The 22117-nt window shown below is 42.4% G+C and overlaps 1 protein-coding gene across 2 annotated transcripts in view; it reads right to left on the bottom strand.

Moving 5' to 3' along the window:
* col23a1a (collagen type XXIII alpha 1 chain a) overlaps positions 1-22117 on the bottom strand; it is an 82352-nt gene that overhangs the window by 6878 nt on the left and 53357 nt on the right. Inside the window, exons 3-17 of one of the 2 annotated variants that reach the window (XM_077021937.1) lie at positions 17302-17346; positions 15618-15625; positions 8926-8952; positions 8445-8471; positions 7456-7482; positions 6763-6789; positions 5620-5691; positions 4883-4999; positions 2306-2332; positions 2189-2215; positions 1767-1820; positions 780-842; positions 601-645; positions 247-324; positions 8-31 (exon numbers count right to left, since the gene is read on the bottom strand). In XM_077021937.1, coding sequence (XP_076878052.1) covers positions 8-31; positions 247-324; positions 601-645; positions 780-842; positions 1767-1820; positions 2189-2215; positions 2306-2332; positions 4883-4999; positions 5620-5691; positions 6763-6789; positions 7456-7482; positions 8445-8471; positions 8926-8952; positions 15618-15625; positions 17302-17346 — 668 coding nt within the window. Of the gene's footprint in view, positions 1-7; positions 32-246; positions 325-600; positions 646-779; positions 843-1766; positions 1821-2188; positions 2216-2305; positions 2333-4882; positions 5000-5619; positions 5692-6762; positions 6790-7455; positions 7483-8444; positions 8472-8925; positions 8953-12238; positions 14733-15617; positions 15626-17301; positions 17347-22117 lie in introns of those variants that run through there. The other variant, XM_077021936.1, reaches the window with a different exon arrangement.

A 22117-nucleotide genomic window follows, 5' to 3' on the forward strand; every position in this document is an offset into this window, starting at 1 on the left:
AAATTACCGAGACACTGATGGTGTGGACTGCCTGCCAAGAAAAAGCAATGGATTGCAGATGTTGGTTTAAAAAGTATCTTGATGAAAGGGACTTTTGAAGGGCTAGCATCCAATATATCATTTTTTTATTAAAATCCATAAAAAACATAATTAATAGGTCAGACGAAAACATGAACTAGGATCAGAAGTTGAGTATTAGACACTGGTAGTAACTATAAGTAACATCTTTGTAGTGTGATTTCTTACCTGTAGAGCATCTAGAAGTTTGTCACTAAAGGCTAGAATGTCACTGGAGCCTGATACACCTTTCTCACCCGGTGGGCCCTGTTATGACCACATAGAGAATATGACAAATCTTTCAACAGAAGTCCTTTTTCATGAATTTAATTTCAAATGAGGTTTTCACAAACAGATTAAAATAGTAATTTGTATAATTTTGAAATGGTGTAAAGCATTAGAAATAAAACAATTAGAATTAGAAATTCTTGGTAGTGGACGTAAACCTTTCCCCTTCATGGGAATATCCCCATATTGAGTGTGCAAATCTCAGTCTTCATCTTAAGTCTATAACGAACATGGTTGCATTTCGACTTTCCTCACCATTTCCCCCTGAGCTCCTTCATCTCCAACATCTCCTTTATCTCCCTTATGGAACACAAAACAGAGACCAGAGGAACATTATTAGACACCCTGGAAATATCAGTCATTTCATATACCAACCATACACTACAATGCAGTAAAAAGTCTAAGAGATGCAGAAGTGACAAGTGGCTTCATACCTTCAGGCCAGGGAGGCCGTCCATGCCCCGTTCACCCATGAGTCCAGGCTCACCTGTTTCTCCCTGTAAGAGACAGCTGTTTCTCACAATGTATCTTAGGGCCACTGAGACAGGCTTACGTGTTTGGTGGGGTAGAGCATCTGACACATTACCAATTACAAAACCAGCAAGCACATGACTGTTGATAGCAATGCACTGCTGGCTGAGGAACTTCACAGTTTCTTCACTGTGGTGTGAAAACGGCACAGAAAGACGCCCTCAGCCTGGTGGGAGAGTACGGCTACAGAAGGCATGTGCAGTCCGGCTCATCTTGGTCTTCACAAAGACCTTTAACCTGTCCCTGTCTAGATCCTTCATCTCACTGTGCCTGAACCCTGCCATATACAGGTTTGCAGGCTGTTCCCACAGCACATCAAAGCCACATTTTCATCCATTTTCAGCTCATATCAGTTTGCCACACAGAGCAAAGAGGGCTATAGAAGATGCCGTTGTTCCTGCTCTTCACACAGGATGCTTTTTAAAGACTTCTGCTCTGCTTCAGCATGGTTATCTCAGGCAGACCTGTCAGCAGACCCGTCACTAGACTGGTCCCAACCCATCTGCTACAGAATCAAACACTTTCACTAACCACCCTCAAACTGTTAGACTAGGCCTCCACCTCTACTCCACCCTTACACATAGCACAGGCTTGTTGAACACCCATCTTTACACACTGCACAGATACCGTATGCGTGTTCACCTATTCCGCCAACAAAATTATCAGGGTTGTGGCCCCTGCAATTTAGCAAATGTGTGGTAATTCGTGGATATGTATATTTATGCATATCCATTTATTTAAAATGTAAATTAGTATAGTTTTAACTGTTAACTTATAACAGTTAATTGTTCCTTGTTATGGTGAGTGGTCAGGATTGCTAGTCAGTTTCATTATGCTATGTGCCATAATAATAAAGGGATCATGTAACTGTTTTGAAATGAACCTCTAACCTTTAACCCTGGAGGTCCTTGTGCCCCTGGGTGACCTGGTTGACCATCTTCACCCTGAGAGGACAGTGACCATCAGGGGTTAGTGACAGGCAACATGAAAAGACATGAACCCACTGAAGCACACTCTACATCCTACTAATTGATATGAGGGCCACTTCTAAAATAAAAGCATTGTGTTTATCACCAGTGCACAAATGAGTACATGGAACGTGATCATTATCAATCAGTGTTGTTTTTGAGAATATCATGTAGAAAACTTCAGATTTTCTCAGTCACATAAACAGTACTATAAATGGCCTTGACTTGCAAGACACATTCACTGAATGTTACTGAAAGATTAAACACACATCAAAGTCACACTCATCCTTAAACCCAAAGCTAAACAATTGTTTTAAGTACAGGCAGATTTGTATATGAATTACCGGATCTCCTGGTAATCCTCTGGTTCCCTGAGGAGGAAAGACAGAGAGTGTTTTGAATGACTGATAGTCAGCTGATAGTGGTGATCTTTCTACATAAACAAAAGCTTGAGCACCAACCTCCATTCCATCATGTCCAGGGGTACCCTAAGGAGAGAGAGAGAGAGAGAGAGAGAGAGAGAGAGAGAGAGAGAGAGATTTACTTAAAGGAAAAATATGTTTTAAATATTATAAGGTAGCTTCAGAATTGTAGCTTGAAATGCTCTGATGTCAGAAACACACAGCAATGATGGGCTAATCATTCATGTGATAATGCACATACACCATTTTTAAAACTTCAAGTATAGAGATATGTATTTTCTATTCATCCACAAGAGGTCAGCGCTTCACTTTGTCTTGTAACAGTCATTTATGAGGTCAACCTTTTAATGATGGATGGGAACTTTTAAGCAGTCTACCACCCCCATCATGTGAGTCCACTGATTTATTTCATCTTGCAACCAGAAGGCAGCCATCTTGATGAGGTAGAGCCTGAAAATCTCATGGTTTGTAAGACAAAACGAGCCTTTGGCAAACAGCCTATGTAATATTAATTTAAGTGAAAACAAAAGGGAGCTGACTGATCAAAGCTGAAGAGTCTTTGAGACTCAGTGAGAGAGGGGCACCTTGACGAGTGAGGGCCGTGTTAACAGTAGACCGCGGGCCATGTAGCCACCATTAGAATGTTATATGTTCAAACTCAGTGCGGGAAGTCATGAATATTTACTTATGTATGTTTTGCATATGCATTGTTTTGTTATCGACAAGAAGTCTTTTTCTCCCCCATATGTGCTCACACAGCAAAACAGTGTTTAATTAATAACTACAGTGTGCAGTTAACCCTTCCAGTGTGGAGTTCACCCTTACTGGGTGCAGTTAACCCTTACTGGGTGCAGTTAATCTTTACAGGGTGCAGATCACCCTCACTGTGTTCGTTTGTGTGCTAGACTTAAATAAACTGTACGTACATGTTTGTTCAACAGTGGGGCCATTGCTGGACCTCCTCACAATGATATGAGCTATCAAAGACACTGGTCTTTACCCAGCACAAATGAGTTTTCCCAGTGACTCATGATAAACATTCAGAGGCAGCTCCAAAGAAAGGCAGAATCACTCTTCCATGAGCTGGACTTTGATGTCACACAACATCCATTATCTTGTCTTCACCTCATCTGCCCATATTTGTCTAATCTGGGGGTTTGGGGGGAAAGTCCCATAACACCACAGGCAGAGGGAATGATAAGGAGGTGGTGCTTTTTCACCTCTTCTGAAACATCTGTGTTCAAGATGGAGAGATTGCAGAAATGTTGTTTCCAAGTTTCTTCTTTCCTTTATCCATTTATCCATCAATTTTAAGAACAGGCTGAGTGGTTAAAGGTGCACAGTGCAGCAAACTGTGGCATTTTGCTTCTCATCTGCAGTGCATAAATTTTGGGGGGCGTGACTCTACATTTATATTTCAAAATATATTTGCATTTTAAAAACATTGCATTTGCACACTCACAGTTGCAAATAAGCAGGTAGTTTTATCTAAAGCATCAGCAGACATCAACGCATTGTGATATATCTATGATATATAAACTACCAGAAGTTGCCCCTTTGAGACCCGCCACAGCAGCACTAAATATCATCATAATCATGCACTTTGACTGCTCTGTCTATAATCACTCACATGGTTTTATGACAGAAATATATCTGAAAAGCTGTTATCTGATGACTGGAAATATATGACCGTTTCCGGAGATTCAGATGTCAATCTGTCCGTCGTGTGAGCGCTGAGCTGCTCCTCATGCCAGCTGCTCACTACCACAGAAGCATTTCCATTTTCCCACAGTCTCAGTTTAGCTCTTCATAGACCAACCACGCACTGGTTCAGACCTCATCTGGCACCACGCAAAGGGCCCAGTCCTGTGGCGGTCGCTGCCTCTCCAAAGGCACAGGAAGACCTGGGCGTCCTGCCTCTCTACCGCAGCTGACCCTGGACGCTCTGGGGTGAGGCCTTAGAAAATGTATATCTGTCCCCATCTTCAGAATATCCCTATTTTCAGTCTTTCTTTGCCAGTCTTTTTGTTTTTGTCTAGTTTTTGATATGCCACGTTGCATATTCAGCACAGGCTGTGGTCTGGGGACCCCAGATGGGAAGAAAATTTGATGAACTGAGTTTGCCCTCTGTTCAGCCCTCTCGGTCAATAGCGCTGAAGGGCCAGCTCCTTGTAGTGACAGCAGGACTCTCTTGATGTGTTTAACCTCGTGGCACTTAACATTTACGAGAGAGAGAGAGAGAGAGAGAGAGAGAGAGAAAGCCAGGGACCAAGCCAGGGACCAATCCAGGACGCTGTAAATGTCACGGACGTAAGAGTAAAATCCAGCACGCTCTGGTAAAAGTGTAAGTGCACTTGGGGTGCCGTAGAGGGACGAGAGGAAGTGTTTTCTGCTACTGTCATGAGAAAATTTTGTTTCCTATAAACAATCTTTAAACAGGATAGCAAGAAAACTTTCCATGTTGCTCCGTTTTTGCCTAAATATCACACCACTTCAAGGTGTTTAGAGTTGATTTTTTTCCCCCTTATTTGACAGAGCTTTAAAGCACATGCAAAAAAAAATGTTTGTAGATGAATAAAACAACTTGATAGAAATAAATAAATCAGAAAGTCTTACAGGCTCTCCAGGGGCACCTCGAGGTCCATCCTTCCCAGTGTTCCCAGGAGGCCCTCTGGGCCCTGGAGCACCTGGGGGGCCGGGAGGGCCTGGGGGGCCGGCCTGTCCTTGGTCACCCTGGTGATGATAACAGAATGAGCATGTGATGACCCATCCTGAGGCGAGTCAAAGAGTAATTCACACAGAATTCACACAGGAACAGACGTTTCTCTTGTGTCTGCTGTAAAGGCCTGTAGTAGTTGCCGGCAGTAATTTAGCTCTTGGCCACAGTTTACTAGGGGTGAAGTGCTTCCAAACTGATTTTACAATGCATTCATAGGTACAGCATTGCTGGAGAGTGATTTTACTGGATTGGATGTCTGTGGAGTTGTAAGAAAAGTGTTAAAGCCAACTTTAAATGTTGTTTTGAATAAATTCTTATGTTTTGTAAACAAGAGCTGCTTCCTCCTAAATCGCTTCTGTTTCGTAAAGCTAACCTGCTTTAGCCATGATTATGGAAACTGCTAGGGAAGCATGCCATGCCTGCATGTACTGTTAGCATTTACTGCTAGTCAGAGCTCTAAAAAGCCTCAGCACAGCACTAAACGCATATCCAGCGACTATTTCCAAGCCTTTACTGACAGCCACACAGCTACAGCACAAAACACATCCATAATGGCGGTGCATGCTGTGCAGAGGTGGCGTGGCAGACAGCCACACGTTCTGAAGCGAAGGACCATGCCTCGTGCTCCTGCTACCTTCAGCATACGCCTCTGGAAGCTGGGCTGGTCGGCAGAGATGAAGCTGTGGTCATAGCGAGGGAAGACCATCTGAGTGGTCAGAGACAAGCCGGCGGCCCGAGAAATGAGGACATGGCAGGAGAGAGGAGACAGAAGAGCGCAGCGTTGAGAGAACAGAGGGACACAGATGGAGACAGATGGAGAAGATCCAGCAAACGATCCGGACTTTGGTCAACAGGAAAGCAGAGGAGGAAAAGAGGTGACTTTCTGGAGCAGCGTCTATTCAGCCAAAGATATGGAGGCTGAGGAGGGACAAACCTTGATCAGTATCTGATTACTTTGCAGACCTGCATGAGTGGCCTAAATCAGAGAAAAGGTGAACACAGTGCCCATCATTGGAAGGACTCCCATAAGCATTTCAGTGCCCACGTTATGGTCCTTTCTCATCGCAATGTATCCATGTAGAGCTACCAAATGTCATATTTTCTGGTTACAGTGATTTATGCATTTAGAAACATTTAGAAACACTGATATGTTAGAAATCATAAAACAACAAAAGGAAGAGCATGACAGAATAATGATATAGCAGCACAGACACTATACAACATCCTCTGCAAAAGACAAAAGACAGATACAAAGGGTTGTTTTTGGCTAAGGACTTTACATTTTATACATATAACTGAATTCTAACTGGACCCAATTATAAATAGGAATTTACATCAAAACTGAATCTGTGATTCATTCTGCCCTGTCACACATACACACTAGGCTACAGTGAAACCTAGATAAGCACACACAAACACACACACGCACACACACCACATACATACTTTTCAGTTACTGAGCCCAATGCTTTGTGTCAAGACTACTTACTCCTGCTATAGTCATACGACTGAATGGCCTGGAACCGGGTTGCTATGGTTTTTATTCATTATTGTAATTCAACACTGCGTCTGAATGTATATGAATGAATTTGTTTTGGAAGAGACAAAGACGTACAAAGGAAAAAAAGATGAAGACAGAGTGGAATGCCCTTGATCCCAGCATTGTAAGAACTATTACTTTTCACTACATCTCTTTACATACAAAGGTGTGTGTGTGTGTGTGTGTGTGTGTGTGTGTGTGTGTGGGACATGATGAATGATCACACTGATCACTTACCCTTGGTCCAGTCTCCCCTTGGTCACCCTTACGAAAGAAAAACACATACAATGATTATGAACATCATTGTAGTAATAGGAAATACCTTCACTTTAGCAGATATTTTCTCTCATGGAGCTGCCTCTGTCAGCTTTGGCTAAACACATCAACATTTGCAAGTGTTTTCAAGGTAATGATGCCCAAGAGCAAGTTGTTAATTAGCCTTAATTAGTTCTTAATAGTTATAAATGTGTGAAAAAGAGGAGAAATATGCTAAACTTTTGCAAATAAATGTCAGCTAAGCCATTTTGAAGAGTTAAGGACCGGCCTCGTTCTGTTCCCAATGAGTCTGACAAAGCAACTCTGAGCACAACTGCTCATGCTCCCTTGTTTACACATGGCCTTCACCAATGATCCCGAAATCAATGAGAATATCCCAGAACGGCTCTTGTTTACCAACTGGTTGCAACGTGATCCAACGCACGTTATCCCAGTGTTTGTGTCCACGCAGTGAAACGGAACAAACACAGGGGGGTTGCTGTGAGACGTTTGGGAATAACACATGGGGGGGGGGCAAAGTCGTGAAGGAGCTAAACGAAGAATATGAGGGTAACGTAGCTCTCGGCGTGCTGATCAGAGGAGACGTGTGTGCTTATGGGTCGGTGCTGCACATGTGTGGGGTGTGCTGAGGGCCCATTATTTGTGCTGGGTTACCTTATCTCCTTTTGGTCCAGCTGGACCCTAAGAAGAAGAGAGAGGGGAGAATATATGACATTTGTTAATTTTGTTCTGTTACCTTTCTGTACAGAACGTCACATCAAACAGAAGAAACAAACGCAGTAACTACATCACTTTCTGTTAAAGTACAAAAGAGAAACAAGTGTTCTGAAACCATTAAGAGGGAGGAATCTCTAGTAAGAACAATGGGAGGCATCTTCATTTCACCAGACCATGTCTCTATGAGAATGTCAATGGTTATCAGACAGCAAAGACATAGCATTCAGTTCAGTAAACACCTTAGAGTCTGAACAGGTTCTGGGCCAAGGATATGTGAAGCTACAGGTGAACTTAAGTGTGCCTCTTCACACAGTGAAAGCTCTGAGGTTAGCTCCAACCTCCATAGAGAATCACACCTATCTGAGATTCATGGACGCATGGAATTGACTGTGAACTGACTGATTTTTTCCCCACATGTTTCAGAATATGACAGATTTAGAACGCTTGGGGGACATGTTTTCTCAAAAACGTCTCTGAGTAGTTTAGATTTCCAAAGTGGTTTACATGTCTATGTGTGAATGGGTTTCTTTTGGCATTGAGAGAGAGAGCAGGACCTTGAGAATATGACACTGGAAACACTGGAAGGGTTAGGAGTTTCTTAATCCAACTCGATCACATTTGTGACTGGATGGATGGAGATTAGGAATTTGTGGTCTTTGACTCTTCTAGCTATTTTAGTGAGGAAAGCCAAATAAGTTGTTTTTTTTATCCCCCGTCTCCATACAAGCATTAAACCTGAAGTTTCCTATTTACCCAGCAGGAGGTAACAGCTAACAGATGGATGTAGAGACTGCTACTGTAAATTGGCTGTCAAATGCACACAGCGCAAAGGTATAAGTAAATCAAACTATCACATGCAATGAGGCACACGTGTCAAATTAGCACTCCAGGTTCAAAGAGAAGACTGGCAGAGACGTGCAAATTACCTGGCTTCCCTTAGGTCCTGCAGGACCCTTTGGTTAAACGCATCATCGTACAGAGGCAGAGGAAAATAAGAGAAATACCAACATTAATGGACAATTCTTATCATACAGTGGCTTGTCATTATCCTCCCTATATATACTATAGGAACCTAAAGTAACAATCTTAAACTGAACCTCTTCAAACACACTGGTGCAATGCTAGCGCACCAGTATTTACGACCCTAGTATAATTATGTCACATACTCCCTCCAACCAGGCATAGTCGTACCTGTGTCAAATATATCCACCTAGCAGCCACTCAGCTTCTGACCACGTCTGATCTCGTGGAGCAGAATAGAACTTTAAAAGAACATAATCTGAATCGGAAGCCTCTCCTACGGACCTTTAAACTGCTAATAAACAGCTAATGTCTAAAAGTGCTCACTGCATCACATGTGCACACATGGCTTCCAGCTGTCAGTCAATGCTGAGGTTCGATACTCACAGGTTTACCATCCATGCCAAGTGGTCCCTGTATAGAAAGCACAGAAGAAAATGAATGATTAAAACTGGAAGCTTCACCAAAAAGAAGTTCTAAAGAACAAAGGGCAGAATGATTTCAGTAAGACTGGAAAAGGAGGTGTGGGGTGAGTAAATCATAAAGATGACAGGAGAAGGGGAAGAAAACAAAGGAACAGGATCTCACTCTTAACATAGTATGAAGTCACTCTTCAAGTTGCACATAAAAGTGTAAAGTGTGTGTCGGAGGGCCACCTACTAGCAAGGAAACCGTAACGTGTCTGACAGAAAACAGACTGGTTTTCTGTCCTTGACTTGTTCCTCAGTAGCAAGTATACACTTTCTTGAACAAAAATGCTGCACTATCATGAAAGAAGCAAAAACATGTGCTCACAATTTTCACTACGCTATCAAAACATGAGAAATTCATCAGAAAGAAACACCCCCTTTGTGGACCAATGAACTACAACTACACGTTGTGATGCAGGCAAAGCATAATGGAGACGACCCTTGACCTATGTGGTCCATATTTATACAATGGTCATTATTGAATGGGAGATCTCATGAAACTTCACAAGGCCCTTGAGACATGACCTCTCGGGTATCGGAAATGAGCGCTCTATGGATATGGTTTCTTTCTTTTTTCGAGAAGGTAGGAAAAAATAAAATGGAGAGAGCAGAATGGGAGCATAAACCTCATTTTATGGTTCTGATGTGTTGGACCTGTTCCTCTGTTCCTGTTACGCGAAGGGCAGATTAAAGATGGTGAGGGAAAAACAGGATAAAACATAGCTCGGAAATAAAAAAGTCACTATTACATAAGGAAAAGTGGCAAAAGAAAAAAAAAACAGGGGAAGTGTGGATTGCACACTCTTGGCTAGCTTCCAGTAATTTATGTTTTCCATCAGTGTTTGCCACCAGAATGCACTTCAACTAGCATAATATAATGAGCAGGTACAACATGCTGACAGCAACACAAAGGTTGTGGGTTCTGTACTCAAGGAAAACACACAAGGTCATACCTTTAAATATATGTAAACTGCTCTGGGTGTCAGCCAAATGTAATATAAATGATACATATGTGTGTTTTTTATCTGATCCTGAGGACAAAATAGACAGAAGGTGTGTTGTCTTGAGGATGGATGTGTCTTAGTGGGGGGGATTTGTAAGTACCTTAACACAGAGCCAAGGGGATCTGTAGGTGGCTTGAGCTTTGGTAAGGATGTGTGGGTGAAACATTTTTTCTCTGGGTGTGCAAGGATTCCATCTGGGAACATTTAGGGAGCCTGATCTCCCCAGTGACTAGTCATCATGACGAGACGTGGCGTGCACACTGAGGTCACAGTGGTCATCGGCAAACAGAGACAAATGAATCTCGAGCCCAGAAATGCGGCCTGATTTATGGTGCCCAGCTCGCGGTGACCCGTGCAGCTAAACTTCAGTGATTATCTCTGCTACTGGCCAGCCTTCAGGGCACACACTAGTACATCTGAATCTTCACCCAAAATGGGGCGGACCATCGGTTATGTTTGGAGAAGCATGCTCACCCTTGAACACTTTCTAATGTGTGATGCTAAAACCGCCACGTTTGATGCAAGGTTGAAGAAGAACTGTTTACCTTTTCTTCCACTGAACCATCAGACGTAAATGAAGAACCAAAAATAATCTGTGCATTCCACACTGACACCATATTTTACCAACATAGCCGCAGGTCAGCTCAATAGCACACTGATGCATTTGTCTATTGCATTTTCATGCATCTCTTTATCTCTTGTGCAACTGCCAGCCAGTGTGTGGCCCGTAACATATACATGTACATGTATGTATATATGACACACATCTGGGTATAGTGCTAACAATCATCAAAATGTTGTTTTAATAACCAAAAAACACAATCAAACATTTCAGAAAACTTCAAAGGTGCTAGAAAGGGAGTGGGCTCCGTCTTTTAACAGTTGCATGCACATCAGTGTTCTAGCTGGAGTCCTGCTGTTGGTTCATTGTTTATACACACTAGGGTCAAATCTTCACATATTTCTCATCTCCACAGCTAAGGCATCTCCCCCTTCTAGGTCTGACCAGACCAAAAACAAAGGGGAAAAAAATAACAAAAAGAACGTATAAAGTCATGTTCACCACACATCTTCCACAGAGACAACATGGAGGATTCAAATGACTGGTTTAAGCTTATGTGCTGAGTGAGGAAGTGTAATTATGGCTATTCTGTCTGCTGCATTCTGTGTACATTCAATGTTATCTCCCCCATAATGCATTTCAAATTTATTCCAGGGAACAGGGGCCACTGTGAGGGAGGGTCCAATTGTTCTGAAATCTCTTAGTGGCCTCAGTAGTACAGTAGTGGCACGTCAGCTTTCAGACTGGCTCCAAAACTTCACTGGACCTCACTACTTCTGCCTGAACTGGTAATGGTGTATGAAATGCCTGAGAAAGAATTTAAAACACTACAAAACACTGGGCACAGAACTGGAACTCCTACGTGATGGGAGCTAATACACATCTGTTTTTACACACAAGATTTATTTACTGGTCCCTTTTACTAAATGTGGGGGAAGGTGAATGAGCCCTGTCTGTTTGAAGCCAACACCCACACTCACCACCGTGGACTTCATGGTGACAGAGAGACGAGTGGGACACCAGGGGACCAGGCGTCTGGATCTAATGCCCACAAAGTCCCTGATTTGTCAATGTCACTTTTACCCCCAAGGGAAGAATCATTAATCAAAATACATGAAAATGATTCATGATACATAACATTCATTTCACCTAAAATTTTATTTGGTATCTTGTGAGATAAAAAAAAAAAAAAACTTCAGAAAGCGGAACCAAATTTAATCATGTCAGGGTTAGTTTTTGATCTGTGGTGGGCAGTGCACAACAGCTCACTCTCAAAGGATCCTTTCAAAAGAAATGCTCCTGTGTTTTTAATGGAATCAGTCAGTTTATGCTTATCCCATTAAAAGCACAAATATAAGCATATTTAAAGCTTAAAGCACATCTTGTCATGTCATACTACAATTACATATATTTATCATAAAATGTGAGCCAAATTATTTCCAAAAAGATGCTTAATAGATTTAATAAAGTGATCGAGGAAAACAGTGTAATTCCACCAATGTGTCAACAGAATAATTCCACCAATCAATTGGAACATTACAAGATGCACTGAGATGCAGCAATACTCCCTCCCTCCCTCTCTTTCCCTCACTCCCTCTCTTTCCCTCTCTTCCTCCCTCTCTTTCCCTCTCTCCCCATCACCCTCCTTTCTCCAATACGTTTACCTTTTTCAGTCAAGCTCCACATGGACTGTTTGAAAGTGAAAGCTTGTTGTTCTGAGAGCCTGAAACACAGAAAGATGGACGCAGGTGGGTATATATGACGTCTGTGGGAGTCCTGTATTGTTTTATGGGGCTTTGTACGTATGCACTGCAGTCTGTTTATTGTAGCACTAATTCAAGCAAGGGCCCTAATGAGAGTGAATAGCATGTGGGCACTGCATGAATGGGTCCAGTGGTGGTCATCATTACAAGTATTATGCAACTTCCTCCTCTGCCAGAGACACAAACTCTCCAGGAACTACACCCTCCCCAGGACACACACACTCTACCCAACAACCCACCCACAGATAAACAGACACAATAAGACACATGTGCACATGCAGCGGCTCACTGTGGCCGTGTGGCTTGCCGTACCTGTGACCTCATCATCATGCTTCAATGGCAAATGTTTTGACATCAGATGTTCCGTCATGATGCTCATTCATCTGCTGTTACTGACAGCCCTTACTAAGCTATACACAACTCCTGTTCTCTCGCACGCATTTCACTTTCTGGCCAGCATTTGAAGTGAATTACATAACTTGGGGAGTATATTGGACTGCACTCTAAATGGTTTAATATAAATATTGAATCAAATTTATTTGAAGAGGAAGAATGTTGAAAGAAGAAAGAGAAATTACAAACATGTGGCCCACACTGCTTTGGGGACAGACTGGTCAAGATCTGTCGATCTGTTCCAGAGAAACAAGAGCTGGCAGAGACAGAGACACCACATGACAGGGACTCCAGAGACCCCAGAGAGAGAGACTGCAGCGGACTGTCTGTGCCACACTGTAACCCTCGTCATGGATTCATGACATGGAGGAAGCTGACACTTGATTCACTCTGACACACAGTACAGTGAGGAGCAGGTCAGGATTAGAATGATGTTTAGCAGAAATCAGTGAGCATGCACACACACATGAACACACACACACACACACACACACACACTCACAAACACACACCCTTGTGCGCATACACTCACTCGCATGTGTGCAGTGGGCACACGTAAAATCACACACACACACACACACACACACACACACACACACACACACACACACACACACACACACACACACACACACACACCTGTCTGTAATTAGCAGGAGGTATTTCCCGGCAGGAAAGAGAGTAAGGCACATTGTAATCTCAAGCCTGGGGAGCCCGCACAACATAAATGCCCCATGACAAACACTAATAGTCTGTACTAGGGTGAGGCAGTGCCAGACTGATGATTACCTGCTAAGGGATATTACTGAAAAAACAACACGCTAAACTAGTCTCATTCTCACACACAGATTACAGCCATTCACTGCACCTAAGACAGATGCTCAGACGCAAAGCCAAGTAGAGCAGTTAAAGAGATAAGGTTGGATTTGTAATTATCGTTCATTTTGTCAGCACAATCTCTTTCTCTCCATCTCTTTCTTTAAATCTCTTTCAATCTCTGCTGACTGAGCTTGTGCTAGATTTGTGGTAGATCTCTCAAGAAACCTATTGAACACATTCACATTCACACACAACTCCCCTCCAGGGCATAATAACTCATGAGACCAGCAAGACCAGACCACTTATGAGATCATCTAGACAGTAAATAACTTAGTCAGGAATTAAACACAACAGGGACTCGTGTTATCCACTTCATGACTAAAAGCAAATTAACCACAAACGTGCCGCAACATCAGCAGAACTGCTTAACCGCTGTCTCATTATGGCGCTTCTTGCTGATCTTCCGAGAGCCACTAGAGGGCATTACACCATTATCATACACATACAGAATGCGACGAGGGCCGCTCCAATTTCGCCAGCTAACTGTACTCACGAGCAAACAACTGCAAACCGTTGCCAAGCGTAGCTTGACTGTGATGTAAGGGGAAAGAGATACGAAAGAATTTAAAACAGATTATTATATAAAAAGATTCCCGTAAGAAATTACTTGGCTTACTTTTTTGTCCTCACTGATGGTGCAGTGCGTGTGTGGCTCTTAAGAAAAAACAGTTGCCTCGTTAAAAGTCGCCTCAGCTATTTGTCTCGCAAAGTGTTGATTTAGTGGCGCAATCTAATCTAACTCGCTACACAATCAAGATAACTGACTGATTATTTATTTTAATGTGTTGCGTTAGTAAAGTGAAGTATCCCGATAAAGGGAGGACTGGTTTAAGAGATGTATGTGGCAGCAGTAATGCACAAGAAAGTCGATTACAGCTATTAGTGTGACTGTTCTGAGGCCTTTGTAATCCACAAGAGACTTTGTTGTTAGTTTACAGGTATTTTGACATTAAACTTTGGCGACATTTGCATCTGATGTACCACTGTAAGTACAGGTGGATTTGATTTACTTTAGAAAACTTTATAAATACTTTGTATACTTTGTCAAACTACAGAAAAAGTAGACTCTGGGAAAGTAGTTAAAGCAGAAAGTACAGGGGCGGGAAGAATGTGAAAATAGACTGTTGAAGGAGATAGAGAGTAGCTCCTTGGTGGCAGATTAAGAACACATAAAGGAAAGGAAATTTTAAACGAAATTTACCGGGTATCCATCTCGTCCAGCTTTGCCCTGTTTAAATTAAAAACAGAACCAATCGCAGTAAGATTTGAAGAAAAGTGACTGCATGCCCACCAATTTCTTCCATGTTTAGTATAACCAAGTTGGAATGGCACAGAAAAGTAAAACAAAGCTAGAGATTAGGGGGCATTTTAGAGCCACACAAATGTACAGATCAGTGTTCTCCCCTCCGCACCCTACACATGATTCAGTTCATGAAAGCGTTGCTATCTAGCGTCCTAATGAACCTAATGATCTATATCTGATCATTAGGATAGTAGCTGATTTAGGTGCTAAGGCTGGAAAAGCATGACACTCTTATTTTGTCCACCCGTACACTGGGTTTGGATCATCTGGCTTAAACACTCATCATCACGTGCTGGTGGTCTCAGAGACACCACTAGTGTGTGTGTTTTACATGGACGCACCACCCAAGAAAGTCAAAAATAGACTTTAAAAGCCAAAGTGCAAATACACAATTGTGTCTGGTCACAACAAACAAATGTTAAGACGTGCTGCATGACCTAGCATTGATGTTTACATCTGGACTGACTTCATACTTCATTAAGAACAAGTGAACTTCCTTGATAATCATCTCCTGATACCATTCACAATTTAGACTGGCAGCGGATCCCAGCACATGACCTTTTAAGGCCTTGTGGTGAACCTGTTTGCTTAAATTTGATGAGCCTCATTGAAACTTTGGATATTCACTTACCTCTGCCACAGCATAGACTACAAAGATATGTTCGTCATCACAGAGAGAATGATATTCAAGAATGAGGTACTTACTGGAGTTCCTGTAAAAAAAAACAACACAAATGGTAATTAATGTATGTAGTTAGTACTGAGAACTGAGCTGATGATCTATCAGAACAGAACAGGCGATTTCTCCTGCAGTTAGCAAAATGTCTAGTACTTTTCTTAGCATTAGAGTCCTTTTTTAAGCCACTTAATTTGTTCAAAAGTGTCCCCAGAAAAAAAATGTGTCCAAAATGTCACTGCCAGAAAGCGTGCATAAATAACAGCAAAATATTTTATACAAATACATAGAACATATTGGTAGAGCCCTGGTACAATAAGGGTAACACTAGCCAGTGTTAGAAGAGTGAACAAGCTTCTTTTTGTGAGATTAAGTGTAATAGAAGTGATACAGGCATGTTGCCTGAACATGGGTCACAGTTTTCTTTAGGCCAAAGGCAGGAACAAATTACATCCTAAGTATGACAAACTAGCGTGAGTCCCCCTAATGTTCTACCCAAGGGCAACAGATCTGGGGCTACGGAATGAAACGCGAAGTTTATATTTCCTTATGCCCAAAAACTTAATAAGAGAGCCCGCCACTTTCACATAAACAGAGACGAGACGTTGTGACTGCTACAGAGGACAGCGTATCTCTAGACAGATTGAGAGAGTGAAACTTGGAGAGAGACTTGGAGAGAGAAAGAGAGAGGGAAAGAGGAAGGGAGGGATGAATGAGTCAGTTGTGCAGGTTTACATTGATACTGTGTTCGGTTTGTGTTAAGACTTCCAAATCTGTCTTTCCCTTTCCAATTTTGATGTTGCACAGATTACAATTAGTGGTTATCCTGCCATCCTGCTCGCATTAAAACACAAGTCAAAATGTCAACATGGGACGGAGCTAGAGGGTGCACAACAGAGACTCCGGGGTGTATGTGTGTTTGCATCCCGTCTTCCCCTACACCACAGAACATTTACTAAGACGTGATTAAGATCTTTATTTGCCGAGCCCTCGCGGAGCCGTGTCACTTCTCTAATCTTGGGTGCTGAGTCGTCTGCAAAATGTATTCCAGCTTTTGGCTATTTCCTCTTTCTTGCCCAAAGCAGAACCAGGCGTATCGCCGTAGCAACCCTGGAACTCCTTCCCTTCCCCCCAGTGAGATGTTCTCCACCAGCTAGATGCTCTACCAGCAACTGAAGTCAGTTTGGTGAACTGTGGCACAGGGGTTGTTACTGTGATCTTGAGCTGGTCTAATAGAACTTGGTAGAACTTTTTAAAGTTCATTCAAACGGCAACATGAATCCATGCATCACCATTAATTGCTGGACCCTCTCACCAGTTCCTCCAACACTGCTTCTAGTACCTGTGTTATAAATGTCTCATTGACTCACCCCTTGCCCTGCTCAACATAAACTCTGGTCTCCCACACATGTGCAGTATCTAATTCTGAATATGTCATAGCTAAATCAAGAAGCGACTGTATAACTTCAGTGAAGATGGTTGTCATTATAAACATGTTAGTCAGTGTCGAAGACAAGACTATATATGACTCCCATCTGACTCCCATCCTTACGTCTTCATACTTAATTGACTTGAAATGGTGTTTAAAAGATGAATCATGCATCACAAAGTGTAACATAATCTGTCTGACAGAAGTATAAATATTTACTGAAGATTCAAAGTGAGACATTTGATGAGTGGAGTTAATCAGAAAATGGAGCGATTAAAACTCACCAGGATCTCCTCTTCTTCCCATTCTTCCACGCTTTCCGGGAGGACCTGAGAGGAAACAATTATGCGGTGTTATAGGCGAGCAGTAAAGCAACACATCCAGGCAGCCGGCACACCGAGTCCCTGATGTAAAACCCTCAGTGCACCTAAAACCAGGACACTCTTGACAGGTTTAAGCATAAAAATACATTTTGCATTTACAACATTTAACATAAGCTCTTTTCCCGAGCAACTTACAACCATGGAAGAAATCTATTTTAGTGTATTAGGTCAGATCCTAAAGATACCATTAAACTAGAACTTTATCAGACAGAATTTACACACAAGTGGGCTCTGTGTGTGTGTGTGTATGTATATATATATATATATATATATATATATATATATATATATATATACATACATACACACACACTCACACACACACTGCTATATATGTGTATGTAAAATTTCAAAATTCACAACAGGTGTTTTTGGTCACATCCCACCCTGATGAACAATGCAACTGACATTGACTTTCTTGCATGCCATTGCATGCTTCTAAAAAAATGTCCCACTTTCATGGTATAATATCACTGTGGCATGAATCATTTACGTTTTTCATAAATTTCACCCGAAAGCCAAATATCCCCAACTTTGTAAGGAGTAGTGTGTATATATATGTGTTTTATGAAGCAACATCTGAGCTGGTGTGACACTCTCTTGATATCTCGTCATTACTGAGGTAGGCAGGCTGCATTGCCTAAGGGGCCACTCTGCAGATGTATCCACCAGACAAACTGACTAAATAACTGGACATAGTAGTGATGGACAAACAGCAGAAGAGAGCCGTAGTGATAGATGTTCCAGTCCCATGTGACAGAAACATCATGAACAAGAAACACGAAAAAATCTGGAGAAAAACGAGGGCTGAGACGAGATGGAAAATGAGCACTAGGGGCTATGACCCCCAGACTGGGACAGCGTCTCCTGCAGACCCCAGGAACAACATCTGAGCTCTCCGTCCAGAAGAGTGCACTCCTGGGAACAGCTAAGACACTGTACAGGTCCCCCAAACTCCCAGATCTCTGCTAGAGGTCCCACACATGAAGGAAAAAGAGATCGCCCGGAGGAGGGTGAGTGGGGATTTGTTTAATATGTAATTTATTGAAGTACTAGTGATTAAGTACTTGAAGAACCAATGATTAAGTACTTGAAGTACTAATGATTAAGCACTAACTTCTTAGTAAAGTACTTTTTGAGTTTTCAGTTTATAATTTACTGTATAACCAATATTGTATTAGTATATATATATATATCCGGTTATCCGGAGCCGGGTCGCGGAGGTAGCAGTCTGAGCAGGGAAACCCAAACCTCCCTCTCCCCAGACACCTCAGCCAGCTCCTCGGGTAATAATGGCTGCATTATTCTGTGGTAAATATTGATAAACTGTGATAAAGTCAAATCTGCCTTAACTGTTCACTAATATTACAACATGAATTACATGCTGAAGAAATCTCCAAATTTATAAGCCTGTGAATATTTCTCCAACACACACACACACACACACACACACACACACACACACACACACACACACAGCAAAAGAAACACATTGTTTTATAGCTTTGTGTCTCTATGTGTAATGCATCAGACCAAGACCCAGAATGCCTCCCGGACAGCTGCCATCAGTAGCCGAGCTGCCCGTTTGTCTCTCTGGTTAACAGATTACCCAACCCCATATCTTTCACCCGGGCTAAATCAGTTCCATCAACTGGCCTCCCTCTCCTCTCCTCTCCTCTCCTCTCCTCCTCCTCCTCTCCACTGTGCGGGAGTGTGAAATCAGAACCATACCTGCGTTCGCAATGGGAGGGCGGGTGGAGTCGGGGTAGGAAAAGGCAAATGTGGATACTGACAATGTGTGCTCAGATTGTTCACGCCCCCTTCATTTGCATGATCGTTATTGTTCTGAGCTAATCGGCACCTGCTGCTCCATGCTCCGCCCACCTCCCAGAGTGGGACGGGGGACAGCTGGAGGTAGGCTTTACCGTTAAGCTCCCTCAGCCTCTGTGGGCATACATTAGCCCCACACTTGCCCAGAAGCACGTATGTTCTTTTTCTTCAGCAGGTTTTCCTAGTGTACACTTCATTGCTTTATCTGCTCTCATATCACAATCAACAGGAGGGTCAACCGAAGAGTTTGTTTGTTTGAGTTTGTGTTGAAGACCATTGCTTTTCTAATTCTATTTGCCTCACTCCTGAAGAAAAAAGTCTTTTTGTTTGCTACTTGGAACACACAGAACTGCCCATCTTGGATTTCCCAGTCTCGTCCCCTGCCCTGATTCTCACTCTGCTTGACCTTTGATTTCTGAAGGTCTCTGTCCGTTGGACTCCTCTGGGAATGTTAATTATGCTTGTACCGGTGTACATGTACGATGACACGAGAGCTGCCACTCTGCCCACATAGTGAAAACGGCTTTAGCTTTCAGCTACGCTGGTCCGCGGTTCCAAAGCAGTATCGTCTTACAGCCCCTCCCCCTCAATCCCACGACGTAGGTAAAAATACCCCCCGGTGGCCGAGATGCCCTTCCTGAGCAACAGTCGTAAACACCACTGGCGGCACTGAGGTAGTGATGACTCAATACTGTGGGCCAACACCTATTCCAGCACGAAGCCTGTGTGGATGGAGTGCTATATTCTTGGGTGTGTCATAGTCATTCTTGTGTACTGTATAGTACAACTACTATTAGTTCACACACCCCTGTATACTATATTTCTCATTAAGTATGTATATATATTTATCAGAAAATAAAGTGGTGCTCATAATATCATTGGTGAGAAATCTGGTGAGTTTGACTCTAGATCTAACCGTCCGCCTACACTGCGAGTGTTTTTTGCGGTACGGTAAGTTATGGTGTTACGGTAAGTTATTGTGCAGGCATGTGGGTGGGGGGGCTTAAGTGTATCATTATGTTCCAACCTCTGTCCACCCGTCTCCTCCACACCATCCATCGCCCCATACACCGCACTGGTTCCTAGAGTCATGCCTTGTGCTGATTTAGCTACTGTGACAGCCAAAGCCAAACGATCTGGAGACATGAGGCTAAATTCCACCTACTGCGAGACAGTCTGGGCATCACTTTGTAAGGCCCAGCGACTGTTTGCAATAATCATCCGAATGAAAACACAGAACATGATACTCGTGTTCTGAACAAAAAGTCTGTGTTCTTCACCCTTCCCGTTTGCTGAGATGATTTAAAGCAATGAGTCGAAGGGAAACTGAATTTATAACCTTGTTTGTGTCTTCAACATATGTTGAAAGGCCTTATTGATGTTTCACTGTGCAAACAAGGCTCAATACTTTAATGGGATTCAACACTTATGTGGCAAATCTCAGTCAGTTGCCTTAATGGCATATACTTCCCTGACTAGCAGTGCCACTACAGGTAAGGGATGAGGTGCATTCTTCTCATTCAATTCTCATTATACTGTAGCATTGAAGTTACACTATCATTGTGCTGTATATCTGAAATACAATTTCAAGGCAAATCACATCCATTTTTTTCATTCTTGACTAATATTTTAATAATTATTCTAATTATTTATGTAATTGAAAGCAATAAAATCATAACATAAATAACTAGCCAAACTAGAGAAAAATAAACTAGTTTAGCAATAAACAAATGGATTGTTTTGGGGAAATTAATTTGCATAGCAATGCAACAGTCACTAGATTGTCAGCATGTGTGAAGGGTTGTGAGTTTGTGAAAAGTTGGTGAAGCCTGTTAAATAGTCTGGAGTGATTTTAAAGGTCTATGTCAAAGTAAATTGAAATAATTTTCTTTCACAGACTACAAACAACATTCTCAGCTGTCGTAGCTTTAACAAATAAATTGTCATTTTTTTTAAAAAGCACAAGAACCTCTAGGACAAGAACTTTTGAAAACAGTGCAATTGGAGTTGTGTTACAGTGATTTCAGGTTTACTTGGTTACAGTTATTAATTGATCTTCACAGAATTCTGTGTGCATGCAGAATCACCAAATCAAAACAGATTTCAACAGTGCCTTGGAAGACTCAAAAGACCTGAAAGGGCTGGAAAAGTATTCTTAAGAGGTTTATAGTCTACGGTCTGGTAGATAACAACAGAGGAGAAAAATCTGTACCTCTCACTAAAGGAGCTACCAAGCATCTGGATACAGTGTAGTCCACAGCGCTGGAAAAGATTCGCTTTTTGTTAAATGTACACAGGAAAGTATGTGGGGAAGACAAATCCCAGCATATCATCACCAAAACATCATCCCAATTGTGAAACCTGGTGGAGGCAGTGTAATGGTGTGGGGCAGTGTACATTTGTAAATATGTAAAAACATAAACCCAAAACTGCTTCTATACGCAAATTCCATCCTTACAAAAATAAATTAATGGAGCATTGCCCCCAAATCCTCTGTGTTAATCTAAAAGCAAAGCACGCAAACCACGCTGAGGGATGGATGAAGAACACACTGCAGGTGCACGTGATTCGTCCTGAGCGCACATGCATCCGTGTCATCATTAGGTCATACATAAGTGTACAGGCGTAGACAGTGTGTTAACTCCGCCCGACCCCAAAATAAACAGTCCCCCCCACCCACCAACTCCTTGCTCCAGCCGCCCTGTGGTGAAACGTTTCCACATGTTTGTTGACGCTGGAAGTGTCGGTGTTTGGGGGAAAGGCGAACTCTGGGATCAGTCTCCACCACATGTTGGGGGGCGGGGAGAGAGACCCCCATTCCAGGGTCATTACTGTGGTCAATGGTAGGCAAGATGGGCTAAGAACATGCTTAAACACACACTCAGCT

The sequence above is a fragment of the Brachyhypopomus gauderio genome, chromosome 11 (assembly GCF_052324685.1).
Source record: "Brachyhypopomus gauderio isolate BG-103 chromosome 11, BGAUD_0.2, whole genome shotgun sequence".
Lineage (NCBI taxonomy): Eukaryota > Metazoa > Chordata > Actinopteri > Gymnotiformes > Hypopomidae > Brachyhypopomus > Brachyhypopomus gauderio.